General features: G+C 43.2%; 1 protein-coding gene across 3 annotated transcripts in view; it reads left to right on the top strand.

The window, feature by feature from the left end:
* Window positions 1–24,490, top strand: part of acox3 (acyl-CoA oxidase 3, pristanoyl) — a 55,266-nt gene extending 30,776 nt beyond the window's left edge. For all 3 annotated transcript variants that reach the window (XM_060914449.1, XM_060914621.1, XM_060914537.1), the window contains 7 exons: window positions 94–216; window positions 408–521; window positions 5,902–6,017; window positions 11,806–11,980; window positions 12,054–12,121; window positions 12,226–12,312; window positions 23,898–24,490. In XM_060914449.1, the coding sequence (XP_060770432.1) occupies window positions 94–216; window positions 408–521; window positions 5,902–6,017; window positions 11,806–11,980; window positions 12,054–12,121; window positions 12,226–12,312; window positions 23,898–24,017 (803 nt within the window). In that variant the 3' untranslated portion in view covers window positions 24,018–24,490. The remainder of the gene's footprint in view (window positions 1–93; window positions 217–407; window positions 522–5,901; window positions 6,018–11,805; window positions 11,981–12,053; window positions 12,122–12,225; window positions 12,313–23,897) is intronic.
* The last annotated feature ends 642 nt before the right edge of the window (window positions 24,491–25,132 follow it).

A 25,132-nucleotide genomic window follows, 5' to 3' on the forward strand; every position in this document is an offset into this window, starting at 1 on the left:
CTAGTCAAATGGATTTTGATTATTGAATCAATTACTGAATCGCTGAACTCTCAGCCTGTTAATTTCAAATTCCTTCTTGTGTTTATTTCCTAGTGAACCGCCTCGGAGACCTCCGTGATGACAACGACCCGAACTGCACATATGAGGGGGACAACAATGTTCTTCGACAACAGACTAGCAATTACCTGCTTAGCCTTCTCCAGCACCAGCAGCAAGGTCTCTCTCTCTCTCTCTCTCTCTCTCTCTCTCTCTCTCTCTCTCTCTCTCAGCAGGTAGAACTGTTTAAAGGGCAGTTTCGAGTCTACATGCTAATTTACTGGTTAAAAAAAAAATTAGTTCATGTGAAATATCTTGGTGCATAATGGATGATATTTCTCTCCCTTGCTTTCTGTCTCATTTAACTTTAGGTAAAGGAAGGATTGAGTCTCCTCTGGAGACAGTGAACTTCCTGGACGACTGGAAAATAATTCTGGAAAGCAGGTTCACAGCTGCCTCAGTCGAGGAGTGCATGGACTCAGCAGGTAGTGTGTGTTATAATGACACTGTAGCACTGTTTTCCTGAATAAGTTGCCATGGAAGATTTGAACTCTGTCCTTAAAGCTCAAGTTAACATTTTTTTGTACAGAGAGGACCACAATAAGCTAATCTAATTATTGACCCAAAAGAAGAGAGAGAATTATGTTCTTTTTCCATGCATATTAAACCCTTGACTCATAAAGTGGGTGGGGTGTGAACTACTTGCCACCTAAAAATCTGAGAGAAAGCTGCTCAGAAAAAAAAACCCTTTTAAAAACACACCCTTTGTCACGTTGCATGCGTTTTATCATTAGACTTCTCTGCTCTGGAGGTTCTCATGCTGCACAGAGGCCTCTGTTGCACATCTGCCACACATCTGCACTCTTTTACTGACTTCATTCCTCTGCTCATGACTTGACCGGCTGTTACCTGGCAACTGGGGTCAGAGGAGTAGGTTTTTGATTGGTCACTTGGAATACATACTGTGCAAAACACTCAGCATATCAGGTGAACAGTGTGTCAAGGGAACGTTTTAAACCCAGTGAACGATTTAACAATGCTACAACTTACTTCATGGTAACCTGTGTGTGTGTGTGTGTGTGTGTGTGTGTGTGTGTGTGATGTATAATACAAGCGGCTGATTCTTTCACGCTGCACAACTGAGAGACACGGGAAATCATTCCTACCTCTTGCAGTCAGGCTGTACAATGCCACTGTATAAAGCCTCGGTCACAACTGGTCGTATGTGCTCCTACGGCCGGTCTACGTGCAAGAAACGCACGGAGGGCGCGCGTGTGACGTGCTGATTTTCGAGCCGTAGACTGGCCGCAGCCTGGCCGCAGAGGTTCTTTGTCATGTCAAACAAACTCTACGGGCGCTTACGTTTTTTTCAGGTTGCAAGACAAACTTACGGCCAACGTGCGTCTTTCTCCATGAACAAAAAAACACAGTGATTTGGGAAACGCCAAAAATCGCACGGCCAAAAAATCGTACGTCCGGTTGTGACCTAGGCTTAACTATGGTACACTGTCGTACCATGTATACTGTATTCTTAACTTAGGTGCAATATATGTATATAAAATCACTTCATTTTGCTATTACTTAAGTTACTGAACTTTTCTTTAAATTTTATTTTTATTTATTCTTTTATCTTCTATTTTTAGACATGTTTACTACTACTTTGATTCAGAAGCTTGGTAGCAAATTTGAATTTCCCTCTGGGGATTAATAAAGTAATTCATTCATATAACTTTTTTTTTTTTTTTCATTCTGACCTGTTGCCCTGCTGGAAACTTGGTGCCAGCAACACAGCAGTGTAGATTATGGTCTGGATATTTGTCTCTATATTCTACACGTCTGTTTGTTTTAGATTTCAAATGCAGTCTAGCTGTTAGCTGACAACATTTTCACTGGAATTTTTTTTAACGAATCAAGCAAAGTGTATGATGAGTGCTCTTCTAGAAAACAGTCCATTTTTGGCCAAAATGTCAAACCTGGAGGTCTCATTATGTTCCAAATGTCAAAACCAAACGTGCCCATTTCCTTCCATATGTGTAGTATCACATATGGATATCTCTTTCACGCCACTTGTCTTGTAGTCTGATTTTCAGCATGTGAAACGTTTCTGGCTATTTAGAATGCAAATTTGCAGTGGTTTCCCAAAAGTGGTTTATTATATCTCTCAAGAGAGAACAGTAGAGGGAAACAGATGAATATATGCAGGCTAGTTTGATCCTCCACAGTACACTTTTCAGGTCCACAGTAGTCCAAAAATCAAACCTCAGCTTTTTGTGTCTATCTGCTGCCAAAAATGACCTTTTGAGATGGAAACTAACTGCGATGAATTTCAGAGCTACAGGTCATAGACTGGGCATGTTACTTGTGGTTAGAAGACAGCATATGATGTATTTCTAAAACTGACCCACTTTCTTATAGTCCACAAGAGCAAGGGATGTAAAGTGAAAAACTGTTGAAATGGTTGTGATTTTTAAGTATAAATTTTCAAGTATTGTGCAGCGATGTCTGTACATAGTGATAACTGTAATAACAACTGAAGTGGTGACGATCCTTGTGGTTTTCCCAGAGAGGACACTTTTTGACAGACTCACATTTCAGCCACATGTGATTTCTCTGTTTCAAGTCCTGTTTTTTACTGTGCAACAACTGAGTATTCTTCTTCAAAAGTGACAAATATTTTCTTTAAAAAATCGCTTACAACCTCATCATATGGTGAATGTTCTCCGGAGAGGACGTTTTTGACGGATAAAGAATGCTATCAGAGGCACTTAGTTTACAAAAAAAAGTAATTTCCACTGAAATATCTTTCTATCGTGAATGAAAGTACTGTATACATCCCAAAGTAAAAATCTAGTTGGTGCTAAAAATGCAGTTCTGAATTTAACCAGTGAAATCTAAGTGTAATAATTAAAGTAGAATTAAATGAAGTGACCACAAGGTCAAAACTGAGCCCCCATTTGACTCTTACAGACATATTTATAAGAACTTATAAGAGACATTAGTGCTGTAGGTAGCACTGTTGTAGTAAAGTCACTAAACCTCGAGTCCGAGTCCAGTCTCGAGTCCCCAGTGTTCAAGTCCAAGTCATTAAAAGAACGAGTCAAGTCTGCTATTGATCTGAGTTGAGTCCGAGAACAAGACTCCAACCGCACTATTTGACGGTGGCTGTTTCAGTGCCATTAAAGGAGAACTGAAGGCAAATTTTTTTAAAATCAAAATTCTATTTATTTCATTTTATTAAATATCGGAATACATTTCTGACAGCTATTTTGTCACTGCTAGAGCAAGTTATGAGTGTTTGAAATATGCTATGTAATATATCAGTCCATATGTCAAAGCAATGGCCGTAAACAAGATTCGTTGAGACCTGTGCGAGACGTCGTATGACAGAAGTAAAACATACAGCGGAAATCAAAGTGACCAACATCTGCTAACGTTGTCAAAAGACATGCGCGCCCTCTTTTGAATGCTGACGTAATCAAGCTGGACGTTTTCTTTGTTTTGATAGCAATCAGGAAAGTTTGAAAAAAGTAGGCAGTAACCTTCATTTAAACTCATTTTTGTGCAATATGTCGTTTGGAAAACAGTTTTCAAAATGGCGGCACTGACACCTGGCTGACGCGTCACGCTTCAAAGTCTCGCACAAGTCTTGTGAAGATCACGCGGATAAGCGACGCCTGCCGTGGACCAAACGAACTAAATTCAACATGGCCAAAAAGCAAATAGGCCAATCAGTGTAATATTTAATTGCAATCAGTTGCCAATACAAGTCACGATATAAGGTTACTAAAACCAAAAACGTAATTGAGTAATATGTTAATTAAGAAATAAAGCAAGTTTAAAAATGACTTCAGTTCTCCTTTAACATTAGTTTGTTTCTGAACGTGATGTATGAACAGGTGAATGTGCTTCTCTTTATCAGGGAGTGCAAAGTATTCTGTCAGAGACGGTTGGGAGACAGATGTAAGTGCAGAAGGTGTGTTTATTAATACAGGTGAAGACAGGTAAACAATCCAGAACGGCAGGCAAAATCGTAAAACAGTGAAACGGGCAATAGGTCGAGCGAGGCACAAACAGGCTATCGTAGACTCGGCAGAATCAAAGATGAGAAACAGGAAATCAGGGATTGGGAAACCAAACAAGGAAATAATGTGTAATGTGTCAGCAATGCAGCTCAATACTTCGCAAAGTAAGTGTGTTTTCACAGTTTTTATATACAGTAGGTGCGCTGATTGCGCCTTAATCCTGTGCAGGTGTGAGTTGTTTATGATGCGCGCGTGAGAGTCTGCTTGGTGCATGCGCTGTCTGGAGCGCGCCCGAGAGTCTATCTGATGCACACACCAAGGCACACAGGTGTGACACTTTTGCACGAAATTAGTACAAAAATTAATGGAGCTATAAATATCTTATGCCAAATTATGGCATGTTACAAAAAATGAAAAAAAAAATCCAAGTCCTCGTCTCCAATTTACGAGTCCTAATGTAGCTAATGCATGAGTCAGAGTCATCAGTGCTCAAGTCCAAGTCGAGTCATGAGTCCTTAAAATTAGGGCACGAGTCAGACTCGAGTTCTACAAGCCTGGTAGGTAGGGTTGGTGTGTCCCTGTAAAATAAAGTATAAGAAACTCCAGTGTGTGTGTGTGTGTGTGTGTGTGTGTATATATATATATATGAGTGATTCCACGCTTATGGGTACTGAAATGGGGACATGAACTTATTTTTAAAAATTCACCTAAAACCATTTCTTTTTTTTTACCATCAGGTCACAAAACATGTAATCTTTAATGAATGATATGTTAAAAGATAACTTTAATTTTCTGAGATGTAATAAAAACATATTTATATGCCAAAGTCAGAACGTAACAGAAGTGTTATGGACATATGCTCAATTTTAACAATGTAGAATTACTTTTTGAAACATAGGAAGGTGATGTTTTAGCAAATATAATGAATAAACATGTGTAGTAGAATAAACATACACATTCTTTCAATAAGATTAACATGGTATATAGCTAGAGTGTAATTAATTTGGAACAGACGCGAGATGGACAATCGTAACAGAAGTAATGTAACAGACATCATTTTGGAACTCATAGGCTTGACTTTGGCATATAAATATGTTTTTATTACATCTCAGAAAATTAAAGTTATCTTTTAACATATCATTCATTAAAGATTACATGTTTTGTGACCTGATGGTAAAAAAAGAAATGGTTTTAGGTGAATAAGTTCATGTCCCCATTTCAGTACCCATAAGCATGGAATCACTCATATACTGGACCTAGTTGCAGGAATCAGTTGGTGGTGTTCAAAAAAATAAAATCCATGATTATGAAACAGTTGAGAGGGAAACAGATGAATATATGGCAGGCTAGTTTGAGCTTCTGTTTTCCTCTAGGCCTTTTTCTTTATCTCTGTTCCTCATCGTTGACTCCTTCACACTCTAGTGATAAGATGTAAGCTTATAATATGATCCTAGTTCCAGATCCCTCATGGGTGTATGCGAGTTTGTTCATGTAGTGAATTATATGCCAAATACCTCATCAAATCCAGAGCAGCTGTACAATCACCACCTGTGTCCAACATTATCATTAGCATTTCTCTCCCTCTTCAAGTCACAATGCATTTGGTTTTCCTCATTTCTGCTTTACGCTGTTATTAACATTATAAAGTTGTACTGTCATATCTGGCTATATAAGAAACGTTCATAATGCGTAGCTTTTTATTGTAGAAGTCAGACCACATCAACTTGCTCCCCAAAATGTGCTGTATTTTTAAGCAATAATTTGTATTTCAAATCAAAGCACATTTTATGTACTTTTATTATTATTATTATTATTATTTATTTTTTTTATTTCCATGGTCCAGTGCCTCTGGCAGCATATAAGTGGCTGGTATGTTTCCTGCTGGGGGAGAGTCAGAGGAAGCTGAGCGAGCAGAGAGCTTTGGGGATGGAAGACTTTGAGGCACGCAACAACAGCCAGGTACACTTTAATCTGTCTCACATACACCCCAGAGACACACATGTATCAGTGTATTTATATTGCTTACACCAGTGACGTGCGGTGAGGTTTGTGGCTAGTGAGGCACTGACTTTTTTTCAAAATCAGATTTTCAAATATGCACCAAAATATTTGCCAAATACCGATTAGTTTCAAGAAAAGGCAGTTTCTTGTAGCACAGCCACACAGCCAATCTTTTCGGTTGTACCACTCACTTTGAAACGATCGGGTTATCTTCTGCCCAGTCCTTTGAAGTAATTCCTTTAGCTCCGGCATCGGCCGTCCATTCTTTATCACGTCCCGTTTTCCTTGAAAGTCCCAACTTTGAGAAACCTTTCAGTTGAGCTATTACATCCTCCATTAATTTGTTGTAGTCAATCGGAACAAGCCAACAGTCCAAATTAAACTTTACGTGATGACGTAGAGAAGAAGCAACCACCAAACAAGAATAACTGAGCTCACGTACGCCGTCTGCACTGCAGCAGAGCTACTGCCTGCCTCACCACATGTCTTTTCAGTGCGGCTTTATGTCAAATTTTTAACATTAAATAAGTGATACACATACATAGAAAACATTACATATTATAAGGAAAGTGAGGACATATTATACACATGTCTACAATGTATAAAAAACATTTTAATACAGCATTACGTTGGTAGCATACACAGAGTAAGCAAAAGGCACGCGCTCAACCCAGTTAACAAGGGATTGCGCAATCTGACGTGAGGCACGGCTTGGTGCTGCCTCACGTCGCTGCATATTCGCTGCAATTGAATAGGAAATGGGCAAATACGGCGATTTTGATCGCAAAAATGATTGGAATTATTTGAATCATACAGAAATGGCATATATAGCACAGATGATTGGACAAATCTTTATTGTTATCATTATTTGCATTCATTACATCTCATGATGGCTGGATGATGACCGGTGAGGCCCTGCCTCACCTGCCGCCCCTGACCGCACGTCACTGGCTTACACAGGTGTAACAAAAAAAAAAAAACAGCAGTAGGTGATCATTGGGTAAGTAGACCCTGTAGGTAAGCATGCGAAGTAACACTGTTCTGGTATAATAAGCCATGTTAAACAGCAGTCAGTAATAAAATATTTAACTCCATACTTTTGACTGTATGAAAGGTATCGAAAGATCTCATCTCATCTCATTATCTCTAGCCGCTTTATCCTTCTACAGGGTCGCAGGCAAGCTGGAGCCTATCCCAGCTGACTACGGGCGAAAGGCGGGGTACACCCTGGACAAGTCGCCAGGTCATCACAGGGCTGACACATAGACACAGACAACCATTCACACTCACATTCACACCTACGCTCAATTTAGAGTCACCAGTTAACCTAACCTGCATGTCTTTGGACTGTGGGGGAAACCGGAGCACCCGGAGGAAACCCACGCGGACACGGGGAGAACATGCAAACCCCACACAGAAAGGTCCTCGCCGGCCACGGGGCTCGAACCCAGGACCTTCTTGCTGTGAGGCGACAGCGCTAACCACTACACCACCGTGCCGCCGTATCGAAAGATATTAAACTTTATTTCAGATGTTATCGATTCGGGGTGGACAAATCAAACTATTGGTGGCCGGGACAAGCAGATTTCATGTCTGTTATATTTTTATTATTCATAGTTGCATCACAAGTTCGTATTTACACATGAATTCCTTTTCAGTTGCACAGATTCGACCCGTCACTTTGGCGGTGTGCATATTCCTTCCATCCATTTTCTTATGCTTATCTGAAGTCGGGTCACGGTGGCAGCAGGGTATTCCAGGCGTCCCTCTCCCCAGCAACGTTTTCCAGTGCCTCTTGGGGGATCCTAAGGCGCTCCCATGCCAGATGATTTATATATATATTCTGGGTCTTCTCCGAGGTCTCCTCCCAGTTGGACCTGCCTGGAAAACCTCCAAAGGAAGGTCCCCAGGTGGCATCCTTATCAGATGTCCGAACCATTTCAGCCACTTGTATCTGCGATCTCATCCTTTTGGTCACTACCCAAAGCTCATGACCATAGGTGAGGGTTGAAACGTAGATTGACTGGTAAGTCAAAAGCTGGACTCTGCCAAGGCTGCCCCTTGTCACCGATCCTGTTTGTGATATTCATGGATGGGATCTCAAGGCACAGCCGGGGTGAGGAGGGTGTCCGGGTTGGGAACCTCAGAATTGCATCTCTGCTCTTTGCAGATGGTGTGGTTCTGTTGGCTTCTTCAGAGTTGTCTGACCTTCATCAAGCACTGGGACGGTTTGCAGCCGAGCGTGAAGCAGCTGGGATGAAAGTCCGCACCTCCAAATCTGAGGCCATGGTTCTCTGCCGGAAAACGGTGAAGTGCTCCCTCCGGGTTGGGATGGAGTTACTGCCTCAAGTGAAGGAGTTGAAGTACCTCGCAGGGTGCATATTCCTGTCTTGTTTATTAAGTGTTTCATTATTTTTATTAACGTAGTTCTTTACTTTTGTGCAGCACTGGTTGATAGTTTGAAGCTTTTTAGTTGAAGCTACTCACCTGTAAACAAAAAAGATTGACTTCGCTTCAAGTAAGGTTTCAAAAGGACCAGAGGTTGGTGTTCGAGACCACACATGGGTTTGTAAGCCACTTTCCTGCTCAACCAAGTGAACCAAACTTTCAGGTGAAAAGGTAATCCAGATCTGTCAGATAATTATACCTGTAAAACATCGAACACAATGTTCACTGTTGAAAAGAAGTGGTTTCATGTAGGCTTCAAAACGGCAAATATGTTCAACCTGGACATTTCAAAGATTCAGTCAACGCATTCATTTGATATTATGAAGAAGTCCTGCGGAGCTTTTTTGCTAGTTTTCTTTATCACAGAACATTGCCATAAGCACCTATGAATATAACAGAGGAACATTCCAGAAAGTCTTAATGAGTTCTGCACTGTGTTTTCACATTTCTGAAGATAAAGCGGTGCATACACTACCGTTCAAAAGTTTGGGGTCACCCAGACAATTTTGTGTTTTCCATGAAAAGTCACACTTTTGGTGGCATGGTGGTGTAGTGGTTAGCGCTGTCGCCTCACAGCAAGAAGGTCCTGGGTTCGAGCCCCGGGGCCGGCGAGGGCCTTTCTGTGTGGAGTTTGCATGTTCTCCCCGTGTCCGCGTGGGTTTCCTCCGGGTGCTCCGGTTTCCCCCACAGTCCAAAGACATGCAGGTTAGGTTAACTGGTGACTCTAAATTGAGCGTAGGTGTGAATGTGAGCGTGAATGGTTGTCTATGTGTCAGCCCTGTGATGACCTGGCGACTTGTCCAGGGTGTACCCCGCCTTTCGCCCGTAGTCAGCTGGGATAGGCTCCAGCTTGCCTGCGACCCTGTAGAAGGATAAAGCGGCTAGAGATAATGAGATGAGATGAGATGAAGTCACACTTTTATTTCCCGCCATAAGTTGTAAAATGAATAGAAAATATAGTCAAGCCATTTTTCTGGCCATTTTGAGCATTTAATCGACCCCACAAATGTGATGCTCCAGAAACTCAATCTGCTCAAAGGAAGGTCAGTTTTATAGCTTCTCTAAAGAGCTCAACTGTTTTCAGCTGTGCTAACATGATTGTACAAGGGTTTTCTAATCATCCATTAGCCTTCTGAGGCAATGAGCAAACACATTGTACCATTAGAACACTGGAGTGAGAGTTGCTGGAAATGGGCCTCTATACACCTATGGAGATATTGCACCAAAAACCACACATTTGCAGCTAGAATAGTCATTTACCACATTAGCAATGTATAGAGTGCATTTCTGATTAGTTTAAAGTGATCTTCATTGAAAAGAACAGTGCTTTTCTTTCACAAATAAGGACATTTCAAAGTGACCCCAAACTTTTGAACGGTAGTGTATCTGCATCAGTCACATTTGGGGTGGATTAAAGTCTTGTGTTACTGTAGTAACGGCACATTTAAAATATCGGGTGTGCCCTGGACCTGGGTTTTAGAAGTCTGGTTGTGCGGTAAGATATGCAAGGGGCTGCATGAATCTATGACGCAATAGCAAGAGTTTTAAATATCTGGAGGCTGTCCAACTCCACCCAATGTGTGCCTAATTCCACATGTTACGCCACACCCGCCTCCTCCTCCCTTCTGCTTGACTTCAGTTTGTTTTCATGCGCCAGACTCCCTGTCTACAAAACAAACCATTTCTCGCCAAATGACTGCAAATGGTGTTTTTTTTTTTTTAAATCCCACCTCATCACCTCTCACAATGTCGAAGACTAATAAAATTTTCAAAATGACCATACTCCACCCAGACCTTGTGTGTGACATTATCAGCTGTTTTCAACTTTCAGCCTGACAATGAATCAGTGCTGTTTTCTCTTGTTTCAGAGGGCTGATTCTCATTGCAGTGTGTTATACATGTGTCTACTTAAGTTATTCCACGAAATCGAGTCATGCATGAGCTGATAGCCGATGAGGCGCGTAGCACCAAGTTGGCTATAAGCCATGTACAACAAGATTGAGTGGAATAACTATTTTATTATATCCACATTCACTGGATTTTGAGAAACGGAGCATTTTTCTTATTTTTTGCAAATTCGATAAATAAAAGCTTTATACAAAACGTCCGACAAAATCATTTCCACTTAGAATGTAAACAAACTGGTGCAATGACAGTAGCACTGATTGGGCTGGAGTTATTGGGGAGGGAACTGTATTCGTTTATCTATTTCTGTTTCCTTTAAATACTTGATTTTTTGGAGTTTTGTTTTCGAGTAGAGTTTTTATTTTGTCCTCAGTTGGTTCAACAACATGCTCCGCTATTTTTGTTTTTCTCTACTCATGGTATATGAGCTGATGGCCTCGTAGTAGAGTAGCCAATCAGAGCATGTGAATGTGGATAGAATAAAAATGGACATGTAATACAGGGCTCGAAATTCATGTATTTTTTTCGCCAGCCGGACTAGTTACCTTCCAAAGTAACTAGCCAAACAGAAAATCAACTAGCCAAAATTTGTTCATGTATGAATTTTACTTCTGTCAAAAATAACGCAAAAGAGAGTAGTTACCATTGTTCATGACTAATGTGCATTTATTTCAAGACCCGACTATTTTGATACTGTTTTTTTTGCACACTTTACAAATTGGTATTTGCTGTTCCACGTCCTCCTCGCGATATCCAAAAAAATGCCAGATTCGTCCGCTTCCATTTTTAATTTGCCGCTGAAATTGCCAGCGCTTACACGGTAGCCTATGCAACACCAGCGATTGCACGAACTGAGTCAGCGCTGTAAACCGAAACTAGAAAATCTTCCCGCAAGTTCCTTTCAGCACCGAGATGTCGCCCGGGATTGGTTGGCGAGTGTGTGACGTTATTTTTGTTTTACCCTTAGGCAGCCTCTCACGTTACTGCCTGAGGGACAGGGAGAAAACCGCCGGAAAAGGTTTTAAACAAACGCAACAAACACGAAACAAACGCAAGTCGGCAGATGACCATAAAATACTCGATAGGTACGATATAATAATTATATGTATCTCTCACAGAATTTTCGGAGATAATATCGAGTATATTCGATATATCGCACAGCCCTAGTCTGAATCTTCGCTTCATATATATTTTTTATTTTCAACTAGCCAGCCGGGCTGGCTAGTGACAGGAATTACCCGCCAAATGACAAATTAAGTCGCCTCGGGCGACCGGACCACTGTGAATTTCGAGCCCTGTAATATATATATGACTAGAGCCATGGTTTAAGGAATTGCAAAAGTTGTTCACTTGGATCTGTTCTCTCTCTCTCTTCATTTTTGCCTGTATACAGGTGTATTACTGTCGCTCATTGGCGATAAGCTACATTGAGCACACAGTTCTGCAGCGCTTCCATGATATAACTAGGAATGCCCAAACTCCACCAGGTGTCCGATCAGTTCTGAGGAGGTTGTGTGCTCTGTACGGGCTCTGGACCCTCACCAACCACATGGCCATTCTCTACCAAGGTACGCCTTTTTATACCTTCTCAATCATCAGTCACGTGGAACTCATGGGGAATAATTTTGCTGTTTTGTCTAGGAGGCTATTTGTCTGGAAAACAGCCAGCTGACTTCATACAGAATGCTATCCTCAGTCTCTGTAGACAGGTCAGCCGAAAACCACACACTACAATATATATAAAAGTATAAATAATAGGTGCATAATAGCTTTCATATTAGACTGATTTGATTGTGATCTTTATTCCTGCTAGCTCAAAGATGATGCTGTGGCTTTGGTTGATGTAATCGCTCCTCCTGACTTTATTCTGAACTCACCCATTGGCAAAGCTGATGGTGAGGTAAGAGACCTAGTATTGCTCAACACTCAGCTGGGAAAACACACACACACACACACATCTCCTGCCTTCCTCTGATTGGGATTTTTGGAAAAACCTGTGCAGCAGAGAAATTTGTAAAATCTTTAAGAATGGTGTTTCTTGTTTTGTCTTATATAGTATGTAGTCCCCCTCCTAGAACTGCCACCTTATTGTGGTGGAGGGGTTTGTGTGCTTGAATGATCCTAGGAGCTATGTTGTCGGGGGCATTATGCCCCTGTTAGGGTTTCCCAAGGCAGACAGGTCCTAGGTGACAGGCCAGACCAAGAGCAGTTCACCAAAAAACCCCTATGGAGAAAAAATCCAGGACCGTGACGTCACCCGGTAGGACGCAGCCGGGGCCCCACCCTGGAGCCAGGCCCGGGGTTGGGGCTCGTATGCGAGCGCTTGGTGGCCGGGCCTTTGCCCATGGGGCCCGGCCGGGCTCAGCCCGAAGAGGTGACGTGGGCCCGACCTCCTGTGGGTTCACCACCCACAGAGGTAGCAGTAGGGGTTTGGTGCAGTGTGGATTGGGTGGCAGTCGAAGGCAGGGGCCTCGACGACCTGATCCCCGGACACAGCGGCTGGCTGTTGGGACATGGAATGTCACTTCGCTGGGGGGGAAGGAGCCTGAGCTTGTGCGGGAGGTTGAGAGGTACCGGCTAGAGATAGTCGGGCTCACCTCCACGCACAGCTTGGGCTCTGGAACCCAGCTCCTCGAGAGGGGCTGGACTTTCCACTTCTCTGGAGTCGCCCGTGGTGAGCGGCGGCGGGCTGGTGTGGGCTTCCTTATAGCTCCCCAGCTCAGCCGCCATGTGTTGGAGTTTACCCCAGTGAACGAGAGGGTCGCCTCTCTGCGCCTTCGGATTGGGGAGAGGGCTCTTGCTGTTGTTTGTGCCTACGGGCCAAATAGCAGTATAGAGTATCCGGCCTTCTTGGAGTCCCTGGGAGAGGTACTGAGGGGTGCTCAGACTGGGGACTCCATTGTGCTACTGGGGGACTTCAATGCTCACGTGGGCGATGACAGTGACACCTGGAGGGGCGTGGTTGGGAGGAACGGCCTCCCCGATCTGAACCCGAGTGGTGTTTTGTTATTGGACTTCTGTGCTAGTCACAGTTTGTCCATAACGAACACCATGTTCGAGCATAGGGGTGTCCATAAGTGCACGTGGCACCAGGACACCTTAGGTCGGAGGTCGATGATCGACTTTGTAGTCGTGTCATCTGATCTCCGACCCTATGTCTTGGACACTCGGGTGAAGAGAGGGGCTGAGTTGTCAACTGATCACCACCTGGTGGTGAGTTGGATCCGCTGGCGGAGGAGGAAGCTGGACAGACCTGGCAGGCCCAAACGTATGGTGAGGGTCTGCTGGGAACGTCTGGCCGAGCACTCTGTTGGGGAGGTCTTTAACTCCCACCTCCGGGAGAGCTTTTCCCAGCTTCCGAGGGAGGCGGGGGACATTGAGTCTGAGTGGACCATGTTCTCTACCTCCATTGTGGATGCAGCTGTTCGGAGCTGTGGCCGCAAGGTCTCCGGTGCCTGTCGTGGCGGCAATCCCCGAACCCGGTGGTGGACACCGGAAGTAAGGGATGCCGTCAAGCTGAAGAAGGAGTCCTATCGGGCCATGTTGACCTCCGGGACTCCTGAGGCAGCCGACGGGTATCGGCAGGCCAGGCGCGCTGCAGCTCGGGCAGTTGCGGAGGCAAAAACTCGGAACTGGGAGGAGTTCGGGGAGGCCATGGAGAAGGACTATCGGTCGGCTTCGAAGAAATTCTGGCAGACCGTCCGGCGCCTCAGGAGGGGGAAGCAGTACTCTGCCTACACTGTTTACAGTGCGGGTGGGGAGCTGTTGACCTCGACTGGGGACATTGTCGGGCGGTGGAAGGAATACTTTGAGGATCTCCTCAATCCCACCGTCATGTCTTCCACTGAGGAGACTGAGGCTGATGACTCAGAGGTGGACTCGTCCATTACCCAAGCCGAAGTCACTGAGGTAGTTTGCAAGCTCCTCGGTGGCAAGGCACCGGGGGTGGATGAGATCCGCCCTGAGTATCTCAAGTCTCTGGATGTTGTGGGGCTGTCTTGGTTGACACGCCTCTGCAACATCGCGTGGCGGTCGGGGACAGTGCCTCTGGAGTGGCAGACTGGGGTGGTGGTCCCTCTTTTTAAGAAAGGGGACCGGAGAGTGTGCTCCAATTACAGGGGAATCACACTTCTCAGCCTCCCAGGGAAAGTTTACTCCAGGGTACTGGAGAGGAGAATTCGACCAATAGTCGAACCTCAGATCCAGGAGGAACAATGCGGTTTTCGTCCTGGTCGCGGAACACTGGACCAGCTCTATACCCTTCATAGGGTGCTCGAGGGTTCATGGGAGTTTGCCCAACCAGTCCACATGTGCTTTGTGGATCTGGAGAAGGCATTCGACCGTGTCCCCCGTGGTATTCTGTGGGGGGTGCTTCGGGAGTATGGGGTTCGGGGCTCTTTGCTAAGGGCTGTCCGGTCCCTGTATGAACAGAGCAGGAGTCTGGTTCGCATTGCCGGCAGTAAGTCAGACCTGTTCCCAGTGCATGTTGGACTCCGTCAGGGCTGCCCGTTGTCACCGGTTCTGTTCATAATTTTTATGGACAGAATTTCTAGGCGCAGCCAGGGGCCGGAAGGAATCCTGTTTGGGAACCACAGGATTTCATCTCTGCTTTTTGCGGATGATGTTGTCCTGTTGGCTTCTTCAAACCAGGACCTTCAGCATGCACTGGGGCGGTTTGCAGTCGAGTGTGAAGCGGCTGGGATGAGAATCAGCACCTCCAAGTCCGAGGCCATGGTTCTCGACCGGAAAAGGGTGGCTTGCCCTCTCCAGGTTGGTGGAGAAGTCCTGCCTCAAGTGGAGGAGTTTAAGTATCTCGGGATCTTGTTCACGAGTGAGGGAAGGATGGAGCGTGAGATCGACAGGCGGATCGGTGCAGCCTCCGCAGTGATGCGGTCGCTTTACCGGTCCGTCGTGGTGAAGAAGGAGCTGAGCCAAAAGGCGAAGCTCTCAATTTACCAGTCGATCTACGTTCCGACTCTCACCTATGGTCATGAGCTTTGGGTAATGACAGAAAGAACAAGATCGCGGATACAAGCGGCTGAAATGAGTTTCCTTCGCAGGGTGGCTGGGCGCTCCCTTAGAGATAGGGTGAGAAGCACAGTCACTCGGGAGGAGCTCAGAGTAGAGCCGCTGCTCCTCCACATCGAGAGGAACCAGCTGAGGTGGCTCGGGCATCTTTTTCGGATGCCTCCTGGACGCCTCCCTGGGGAGGTGTTCCAGGCATGTCCCCCCGGGAGGAGGCCCCGGGGAAGACCCAGGACACGCTGGAGGGACTATGTCTCTCGGCTGGCCTGGGAACGCCTCGGTGTTCTTCCCGAGGAGCTGGCCGAGGTGTCTGGGGAAAGGGAAGTTTGGGCTTCCATGCTTAGACTGCTGCCTCCGCGACCCGGTCCTGGATAAGCGGAAGAAGACGAGACGAGACGAGACGAGTATGTAGTCCAGCATGCCACCAATGCAGTTTTAAAAGCCATTTTCTTTACCAAAGGCTGTAGACTGTTGGTTTTTACGGGTCATTCATTTTCTCCAGACTTCTTTTTTTGTACTCTGCTCTGTGTGTGTCATTTGGTTTTAAATGCCAAAAGGAGACGGCAGAATTCTCTCATTTAAAAGTGGGAGCCAAAATCCTGTAGAAAATCTTTTTCCATAGTCAGGTGTCATATTTTTATTTATTTATACACACACACAGGTTTTGATGGTGCCTTCCATAATTATTGGCACCCCTTATAAATATTAGTGCAGAGGTTTGGGGGGAAAAAATCCACCATTTGGTGAAGTCGCTTCATCTCTCACTGAAAAAATGAGAAAAATCCAACCTTTAAATGCAGTAAATTTATTCAGAGAAAAACAAATCCTCTGAAATAATAAGAAGAAATAATTATTTTCAACAAAAACACGTTTGCCACCATTATTGGCACCCCTACAATTAATACTCTGTACAACCTGCCTTTGGCAGTAAAACAGCACTCTCCTATAACATTTTATAAGGTTGGAGATACAAAGCAGGACATCTGAGACCATTCCTCTGAACAGAATCTCTCCAGATCATCCAGGGTCCGAGGCCCTCTCTTGTGCTCTCTCCTCTTCAGCTCTGCCCACAGGTTTTCACTGGGGTTCAGCTCAGGGGACTGAGATGGCCAGGGCAGAAGTTTGATTCTGTGGTCAGCGAACCATTTTTCTGTTGATTTGGACATATGCTTCAGATCATTGTCCTGCTGGAAGATCCAGTGCTGACCCAGTTTTCATTTCCTGGCTGAGGCAACCAGATTCTGATTTAAAATGTCCTGATATTTCATGGAGTCCATGTTGCCATGGATCCTAACAAGGTTTCCAGGGCCTTTGGAGGAAAAACAGCCCCAAAACATCATAGAACCTCTACCATATTTTACAGTTGGGATCAGGTTCTTTTCATTATAGCCATCCTTCTTTTTACACTAAACCCACCTTGAGTGTTTATTGCCAAAAAGCTCCAGTTTTGTTCCATCAGACCAGAGAACACTGTTCCCGTCAAAGTTGTAGTAGCGTTTTGCAAACTCCAAGTGCTTACATTTATGGTTAACTGACAGAAAAGGCTTTTTTCTGGCATACTTTCTAAATAATCTGTTGGTATGAAGATGGCATCTGATGGTGGTTTTGGAGACTTGGAAACCCTCAAATTTTACTTTATCCCCCGCTGGCTGAAGGGCCCAAAGGGGGATTATGTCATGGCGAAGTCCGTCCGTCTGTCCATCCCAGAAAGAGTTATCACCTTCTGAAATCAACTCCTCTCACAAATTTTGGAAGACTTTCACAAAACTTGGCAAAAGGCTTTGTTATAGGACAGTAATACGCATATTGCAGTTTTGTTTGCAATATAGTGTAGCGGGAGATATTGTGCTCTCCGAGGACTCTTGTCTTGTAATTCACCAATAATGATCCTTGGGGATTTTTTTTTTGGCTCTTTTACCCTCCTCCTCACTGTTCGTGGGGGGAAAAATAAGCTTGAGTCCTCTTCTAGGCACATTTGTAACAGTTCCAGTTGGTGTCCACTTTTTTTTATTATTGTCCTAACAGTACAAATGGGCATTTTCAGGCAAGTAGCCATTTTTTACAACCATTCCCTGACTTCTTGAAGGTCAACAAACTTCATTTAGTTTAGTTATAACCTGAAAGTTCCTACACACTCCAATCAACTCAAAGATGTAAAATTTAAATGGAAAACATGCTTCAGTTGAATGGTGTTCACGATCATTTCCAGGAGTGCCAAGAATAGTGGCGCATGTGTTTTTGTTGAAAATTATTATTTTTGGTGAAGGATTTGTTTTTCTCTAAATAAATTTTTCAGTTGAAGGTTGGCTTTCTCATTTTTTCAGTGTGAGATGAAGATATTTCACTAAAATGGGATTATTTTTTTCCTAACCCTCTTTTACTAATCTTTACAAGGGGTGCCAATAAATGTGGAGGGGTGTGTGTGTGTGTGTTTTAAATGATCTGTAGGTGGGTTAAGGTGTGGTTGTGGTGATGGGGTGTGAGATCAAGTTCAGTATCTAGGTGTTGGAATCAAAAAGAGAATGTGTGTCTCATATATACATTCTCTTTACACACACACACACACACACACACACACACACACACACACACACACACACACACACACCTGTTATAATGCACAATTGCACACACTTTTAGAGAAAAGGTTATTGCAAGTTGAATATTTCCTATGAATATTAGTGGAGATTAACAACAGTATTATGTTTTCGAACAGAACAAGTGCATTATTACTGAATTTAGTTTTGAATATTTCTTGACCCTGTGCCATCAAGGAAATTAAATGTTTTCCTGCAGAAAAATGATTCTAATTTCTGTTATGTTAGCTCCAGATTTTAATTAGTTCTCACAGCGTCGAGCTGTTCCTGTTCAACTCGCAAGGTTAGAGGGAACGAAAACAGGCCATTCTTTTATTAAAAGTCTGAAGTGTGAGACCCAGACATTTAACAAAACAGTGAAAAACACACACTACACTGGCCCTATTCAGTAATTCCACTGGCCGGTCTCACACACTTTAGCCTTGTTTATGGCCGAGTTAGTATTTACAGGAAAATTACTCTTCATTGTGGCATCGGGCCAGTTCTCTGACTCGTCTCTTCAAAGTTCCTGTAAAAGGGATTTCTTTAAAAAAAATGTACATAAACTAGACAGCATTGTTTGATTGAAGCCTGCTTGAAACAGTGCTTGTGTAAACTTTGTTGGGGTAGACAACAGATGTTTCGTTAAACATGCAGTAGATAAAATGTCTTCTGTTAAAATTGCAGGGTTTTGTGATGTAAAACATGAAATCAAGATACATCATGCCAGATCTGTTTCCTCCTTTTAAAGTGCATATTCTGGACCAATTTCATTTTTTTTATATGAAAGAATGTCCCTTTACACACTCATCCAGAAGGGTAATTTTGCACAAGGCCATCTGTCTACAGCAGAAAAAAAATAAAATAACAAAACGCATCTGGAAAAATCCCAAGGGAGTCTGGAGCCAGATTCGTGACGTCACCTGCGGAAGCGCCAGCAGGCTGCGCGAGCTTTGCACGGTTTCAGTGCACAGCCTGTGGAGACCAAGCGCTCCCATTTCTCTCTCATTGTCCGGTCTTCTGGGAAACGATGAGTACTAATCCCATCAAGATTGGTGTTGCTACGCCCTCCTACAATACATCTGTTAACCATTTTAATAATTACATGATAATGTTGAAGAAATTTGCAGAAAACCACCAGGTCGTTTTCTCATAAACAAACCAGCGCTGGCGTAGGATTCAGAGGGAGGCGTCCCGCACGCGACGTCACGAAAATCAATGTTTGCCAGGAAATCCAAATGCCAAGTTTTTTCAGAGGCGGACCAATTCGCCTCAAATGGCTTGATTTCAACTGAATTTTTCTGGTATTGCGCAAGATTAAAAAATTGCGCAAAATATGACAGATATTTGACCAAAGTTTAATATAAAATAGGAGAATTACATTGATCTTGCTTGTGAATTCACCCGTGATATGCACTTTAATGTTTTTATATAGTAACCAATAAAATTTTCAATTGTAAAAAGTGGGAAAACAAATGTTTCATTTTGGGGGGAGCGCGCACATCCTTTTATCATGGGGCATGTGACTGTGCTCGGATTTCACTAACCACTTTCAAACTCGTGTTCAAAGTAATTCTCATCCACTTGTCATCAGTGAAGTGATTCTGATGAACTGAAAATAAAGATCAGCTGCTTCTGTCGGATTTTCTTCACATCTTTTTGGTTTCAAAGAACTAACAAAGCATGTACAGGGTCTCATTTTCATTAGGTATTGATCAGGAGAGGGTTACGAAAGAATTTCCAAAATATTAGATGTTACACCATGAAGGTCATCACCACATACCTACAAAACTGATGACAAGACACGTATTGGTCACTCTTTGCATGTAACAACACTTTATTCTTTACCTGTCTGGAATATGGGGGTAGGGTCACTGGCTGGAAGCCCTTTCTTCCAAAAAAAGAAAAAAAAATCCAAGCCATCCTAAATGACCCCAAGCCATGTAGCAAACTTTATGGTCTTATGAGACTATTGGTGCTTTTCCACTACCAACGCAGCTGAGTGGGGCTGAGCCGTGCGGTGCTGAGTTGGGCTGAGCCGAGCTGAGTGGGGCTGTTGGAGTTGCATTTCGACTAACAACCGCGCTGAACCGTGCTGGCTGGAAGTGGGTGGACACATTGGGTGGAGTTAGCGAAAGTGGGTGGACGTTACGTGATGTCGTTCGGCGGCGCAAACAGTGACATCAGTGACCTTTTAAGCGGTAGTCTCACAACCCGAATAGTAAACAATAAACATGGAGGACATGGAGTCGTTAGTGTTGCTCGTCTTGGCTCTGTGGCTTGTTGTCACCGACAACGCCAACAGATACTGGCAAGAGCGTATAGATGAGGCGAGGAGCATAATGTCGTAATTCTTCTTCTTCCGGGTTTACGGTGTTTACAGATCCCAGCGTGCTCGCGGGGCGTGTGTGGGCATGTGAGGACACTTCTCCTCACCAATCAGTGTGCAGGGGAGTGTCTCCTCACGCCCCTAGCCCCACTCAGCTCGGTTGGGCTCACTTCAGCCCTACTCCAAAACCGTGCGAGTTTTGGGTGCTGAGTAGGGCTGAAGCGAGCTGAGTCGTGCTGCTCTGAGGTAGTCGAAACGCGAGCCATGTTGGGCTGAAGCAAGCTGAAGTGAGCTGAAAAAGGGTAGTGGAAAAGGGCCATAAGGTAGCACTTCTTGGGCATAATTCGAAGAAGAAGAAAAAGAAGAACGAAATCACTCACTACTCACTCTGTAGTGGACTATATAGTGAGTTCGCCATTTTGTAGTGCTGTTCGAATGTATTGTATGTGCAATAGGCTTATCAAATCAGTCTCATAAATTCATTAATCATTAATTGAAGTGTCTAATAGTTTATAGCTAAACTATTAAAATCAATGGAATAACTTAGTGATGTTGCTATAGTTTTAGTGAGTATTGTAGCTCTAATGTAACACGTTTACTCTAGATCTATAACATTCATATAACAACCAAATGGGCGAAGGCAATTAGAATACTTGTTTGGCAGAGGTTGGCACTCAGTGAATGTTGTAGCAATAGACAGGACACAGTTTATTCCAAAGATACCATTTATTGAAATAGCTGACACGAATTAGCAAACTAATACTGATCAGATATAGCAACAATAGCAGCCAAGGAGTAATTCAATATAAATGGTGATACAATGTACTGTATACAAGTAATAATCAGTAGTGTATATGATGATAACTAAGGCACTAATGGTGACCAGAAGTAATAAGCTATATGCAAGTTTACAGTGTAGGGGCAAGTGGATGTTATAATGTGAGAGGGAAATCGTGTGTGTGTGTGTGTGTGTGTGAGAGTATGTGAATGGAATGCGCGAGCCTTGTGCTAGGCCTCGCCTAAAAGGGGATGGGCAACAAGGAGGGCACACGAGGGAGAGAGAGACAAAGGATCTGTAGTTTAAAAACTAGTCTCGGCTAGGCCTTAAACCCAAGTTCTGCTCAATCCTTAGTTACTTCTGAAATCCCAATGTTGAGGGGTGTAGTGCGACAGAGGGAGTTGAGAGAGAGAGAGAGAGAGAACGCATGCACGATCTAACTAAATACAGATAGTAAACAAAGCAAATCAAACAACATGCGGTCTAAGACCGACTTTCATGTGAATCAAAATGTGTACATTTAAAGCATGAATTAATTCAAATAAACAACTCTTCACATTAACTAGCCACAGCTAAGACCAACAATTGCCCAGATGCCAGCCTTACTTGAGATCGCTCTTGCTTGGTGACTGAAAGTGCGCTGTCGGTTATCCGACAACAGCGCAGAGCGCAGGTCCAGGGAGAAAACAGTTCTGTTCCTTTTACTTTCACAGCTCGTCAGCTGAAGATCTTCTGTGTCCCGTCGGTCGTCCGATGATCTGGAAGGAATCTTGTTTGTAGTTCGTCAGCGTTGCGAAAGGGAAAAGGGATCCGGTCGCCTTTTCTCTTTAAAATACTGCGTGGGCTGCAGTAACTAACCGGTTCAGTTATTATTGCAACTATGCAAAGATCAAATACATTAAACTTTGGCTAAAGGTCCGGTATCAATAGCTCGTTCTCTGTTCTTTGTTCTTTAGCACAGATGCACGATGTCTCTTTCACGCTTGGAAACCCACCGCTAGAGAGAAGGAATTTCAATTCTGCCGCGGGTTTTAAGCACAGTCGTGACGTCACTGTATTTGGTATCCGGTATCATCTCTGTATCCAATACCATTACAGGGAGTCAGAAGAATGGGCGGAGATGGAACATGGCATCGAGTACAGGGATTGGTGTGTTCAATGCTGTACAGTGAAAGGGAGAAGATGGTTCATAAATGGTTACTATGGCTACGGCATGGCAATCCATCCCTACAGTATTGTGAGAATTATTACACCCTATATAGTGCACCATGAAAAGTAGTGTACAACCAATGGTCACTAACCAAGCAATAGAAGGAAAGTGTGTTGGGGTGAATGGACGGAGGAAGAAACACATTATAAACGGACGTTCAAGTACAATTAAAGATAGTAAGAAAATAGAAAAAAGCTAAAATAGAATCAGACAGATAAAATACAAGAATAAGTTACAGTGCAGAGCGAGGAATTGATCAAAACCCTCAAACGGGATTTAATAAAAGCCAGCGGCAAAGAAGAAAGTATTCAGCCTTGATTTAAAAGAACTAAAAGATGCAGCAGTTTTAACTGTGCAACAGTAATGATGTAAATAACGGTGCAGCAGAGTAGTGTTCGAAAGTGGGTTTTTTTCTTTTCATTTTACCAATGAGCTCACTATATAATCCTCTATATAGAATTCCCTAGATAGTGAGTAGGGAGTATTGAATGAGTGAGTGATTTCGGACACAGCGTTTATTTATCACACGTACACAAGCACAGTGAAATTCCTCTCTGCATTTAACCCATCTGAAGTAGTGAGCACACACACGTACCCAGAGCAGTGGGCAGCTATGCTACAGCACCCGGGGAGCAGTTGGAGGTTAGGTGCCTTGCTTAAGGGCACTTCAGCCCAAGGCTGCCTCATGTTAACTTCACCGCATGTCTTTGAACTGTGGGGGAAACTGGAGCATCCAGAGGAAACCCATGCAGATACGGGGAGAACATGCAAACTCCACACAGAAAGGCCCCTGTCAGCCACTGGGCTCAAACCCAGGACCTTCTAAAAGATGTACTTTAAAATAAAACAAAAATAAGATCCCTTATCATCCAAAGATCCTGACACCCATGGTGATGCATGGTGGTGGCAGCATCATGCTATGGAGCTGCTTCTCTTCAGCTGGGACTGGTGTTCTAATCAAGATGGAAAGAGTCATGGACAGTTCCAAACCTTGGTCTATTTTGGCACAAAACCTGCAGGCCTCTGTTAGACAGATGAAGATGATGAAAACATTCCAGCATGACTCAAAGCACAAATCCAAGTCAACAAATGAATGGCGTCAGAAGACGACGATCAGCATTTTGGAATGGCCCAATTACAGTCCAGCTCTAAATCCTATCAAAAACAGATGGAATGACTTAGAGGGCTGTGCACAGGAGATCCCCTCGCAATTTGCTAAATCTGGAGGATTTTTATATGGAAGAGTCGAATAGAATTGCCAAATCAGGATGTGCTAAATAGGTAGACTCTTCCAAAAACACTGAGTGCTGAATTACTTGTGCAGCAAGGTTATTGCAAGTTGTATCATTCCTGTGCTTGTTGGATTGTTGTTATATAACACAAAAAGGATCAGACATGATTTTCCTTGATTTTTATTTATTTATTTATTTAGCTTCACAAACCTAGCAGGGGTGTATCACTGACTTTCCAGGAGATGTTTAAAATAGGTTGAACTTAATATGGCAACACGTTATACAATTTATAAAGTGTATTATCCTTTATCATAATTTTGTATTGTGTGTTTCAGCTCTATAAGAACTTGTGGGCCGCTGTCATGCAGGGAAAGAACGTTCTGGAACGTCCATCTTGGTGGGCGGAGTTCTGCTTCGACAAGCCGGTAGTGGGATCCCTCCGAGGCAAGCTCTAATGTACAGAGCAGGTTTGATGCGTTCTCCTAAAAGTTCTGCCTTGGCATAAAATCCAAACACCAGAACAAGTGTTAAGAAGGGAAAAGCCTTCTTTAATCCACACGTCTTGTTTTTTTGATTTGGAACAAGATTAGAGGCTTATAAATTTCACAGGCCCCCAAAGAGCAATGACATTAAATCTGGTTTAAATGACGATAATAATAAGAAATAATAATAATAATGCATTGTTTTTTGTGCCTTGATAACAAAACTCACAATAAGGTGTTCTTTGTATTTTATCATGTTGGTAATTTTATTAAGTTCAAGTATATCAAGATGATCAACTGTGATATTTACGCAGTAGTGTTTGCTGCAAAACACACATTTTGGATAGCATAATTGCTCTTATCTTAATATTACAGCAGTATATTCTACTGAATTAGCACTTTTGTAAAATAAACATTAAATCATAATTACAAAGCTTTTGATATTTTATCACTTGCACGGTTTCTGTAATTTGCTGTACTAATAATGACTTTATGATACAAACAAAAAATTGTTTCAAAAGCAGTTTGATGTCAAGGAATTCAAAACTGTACATTATTAAATATTACAAAACGTACCATTTCCTAAGGAATGATGTTTTATATTCTGAATATGGTTACAACGTAACCTATAAAATGAACTTCGTGGCTTGAACAGGGAAAAATCAAACTCGTAACAATACTCAGGCGGTCTGAGTCACATCTGTTTCCCTTCTATACCTAACTCCGATCCTGGAAGGCTGCAGCTCCAGACACCTTATGAAGATTTATGCTTTTCCTTTTTCAATTTCATGAAGTTGCTGAGCTGTGGACCTGCATCAGAAGTTTTAAATGAGGTAGAATACTAAACTCTGCAGTGCTCCATCATTCCCAAATTCACATCCACACCCTGGATGAGACTCTTCACGGTTTGTTGTTTTGTTTTTTTTCCTTTTTGCACGAATGCAACCGACTAAACATCAGTTTTTCTTTTCCATCGTCAAGGGCATTTTAAATGCAACACAGGTGGTGCATTCCTGAGCCAACGCCTGGCCTACAGTCAGCTCCAGAACTCTCTTCACCCTTGGTAATGATGCGTTAACAAAAAGTTC

This window comes from Neoarius graeffei, chromosome 1 (assembly GCF_027579695.1).
Source record: "Neoarius graeffei isolate fNeoGra1 chromosome 1, fNeoGra1.pri, whole genome shotgun sequence".
In the NCBI taxonomy this organism is placed as follows: domain Eukaryota; kingdom Metazoa; phylum Chordata; class Actinopteri; order Siluriformes; family Ariidae; genus Neoarius; species Neoarius graeffei.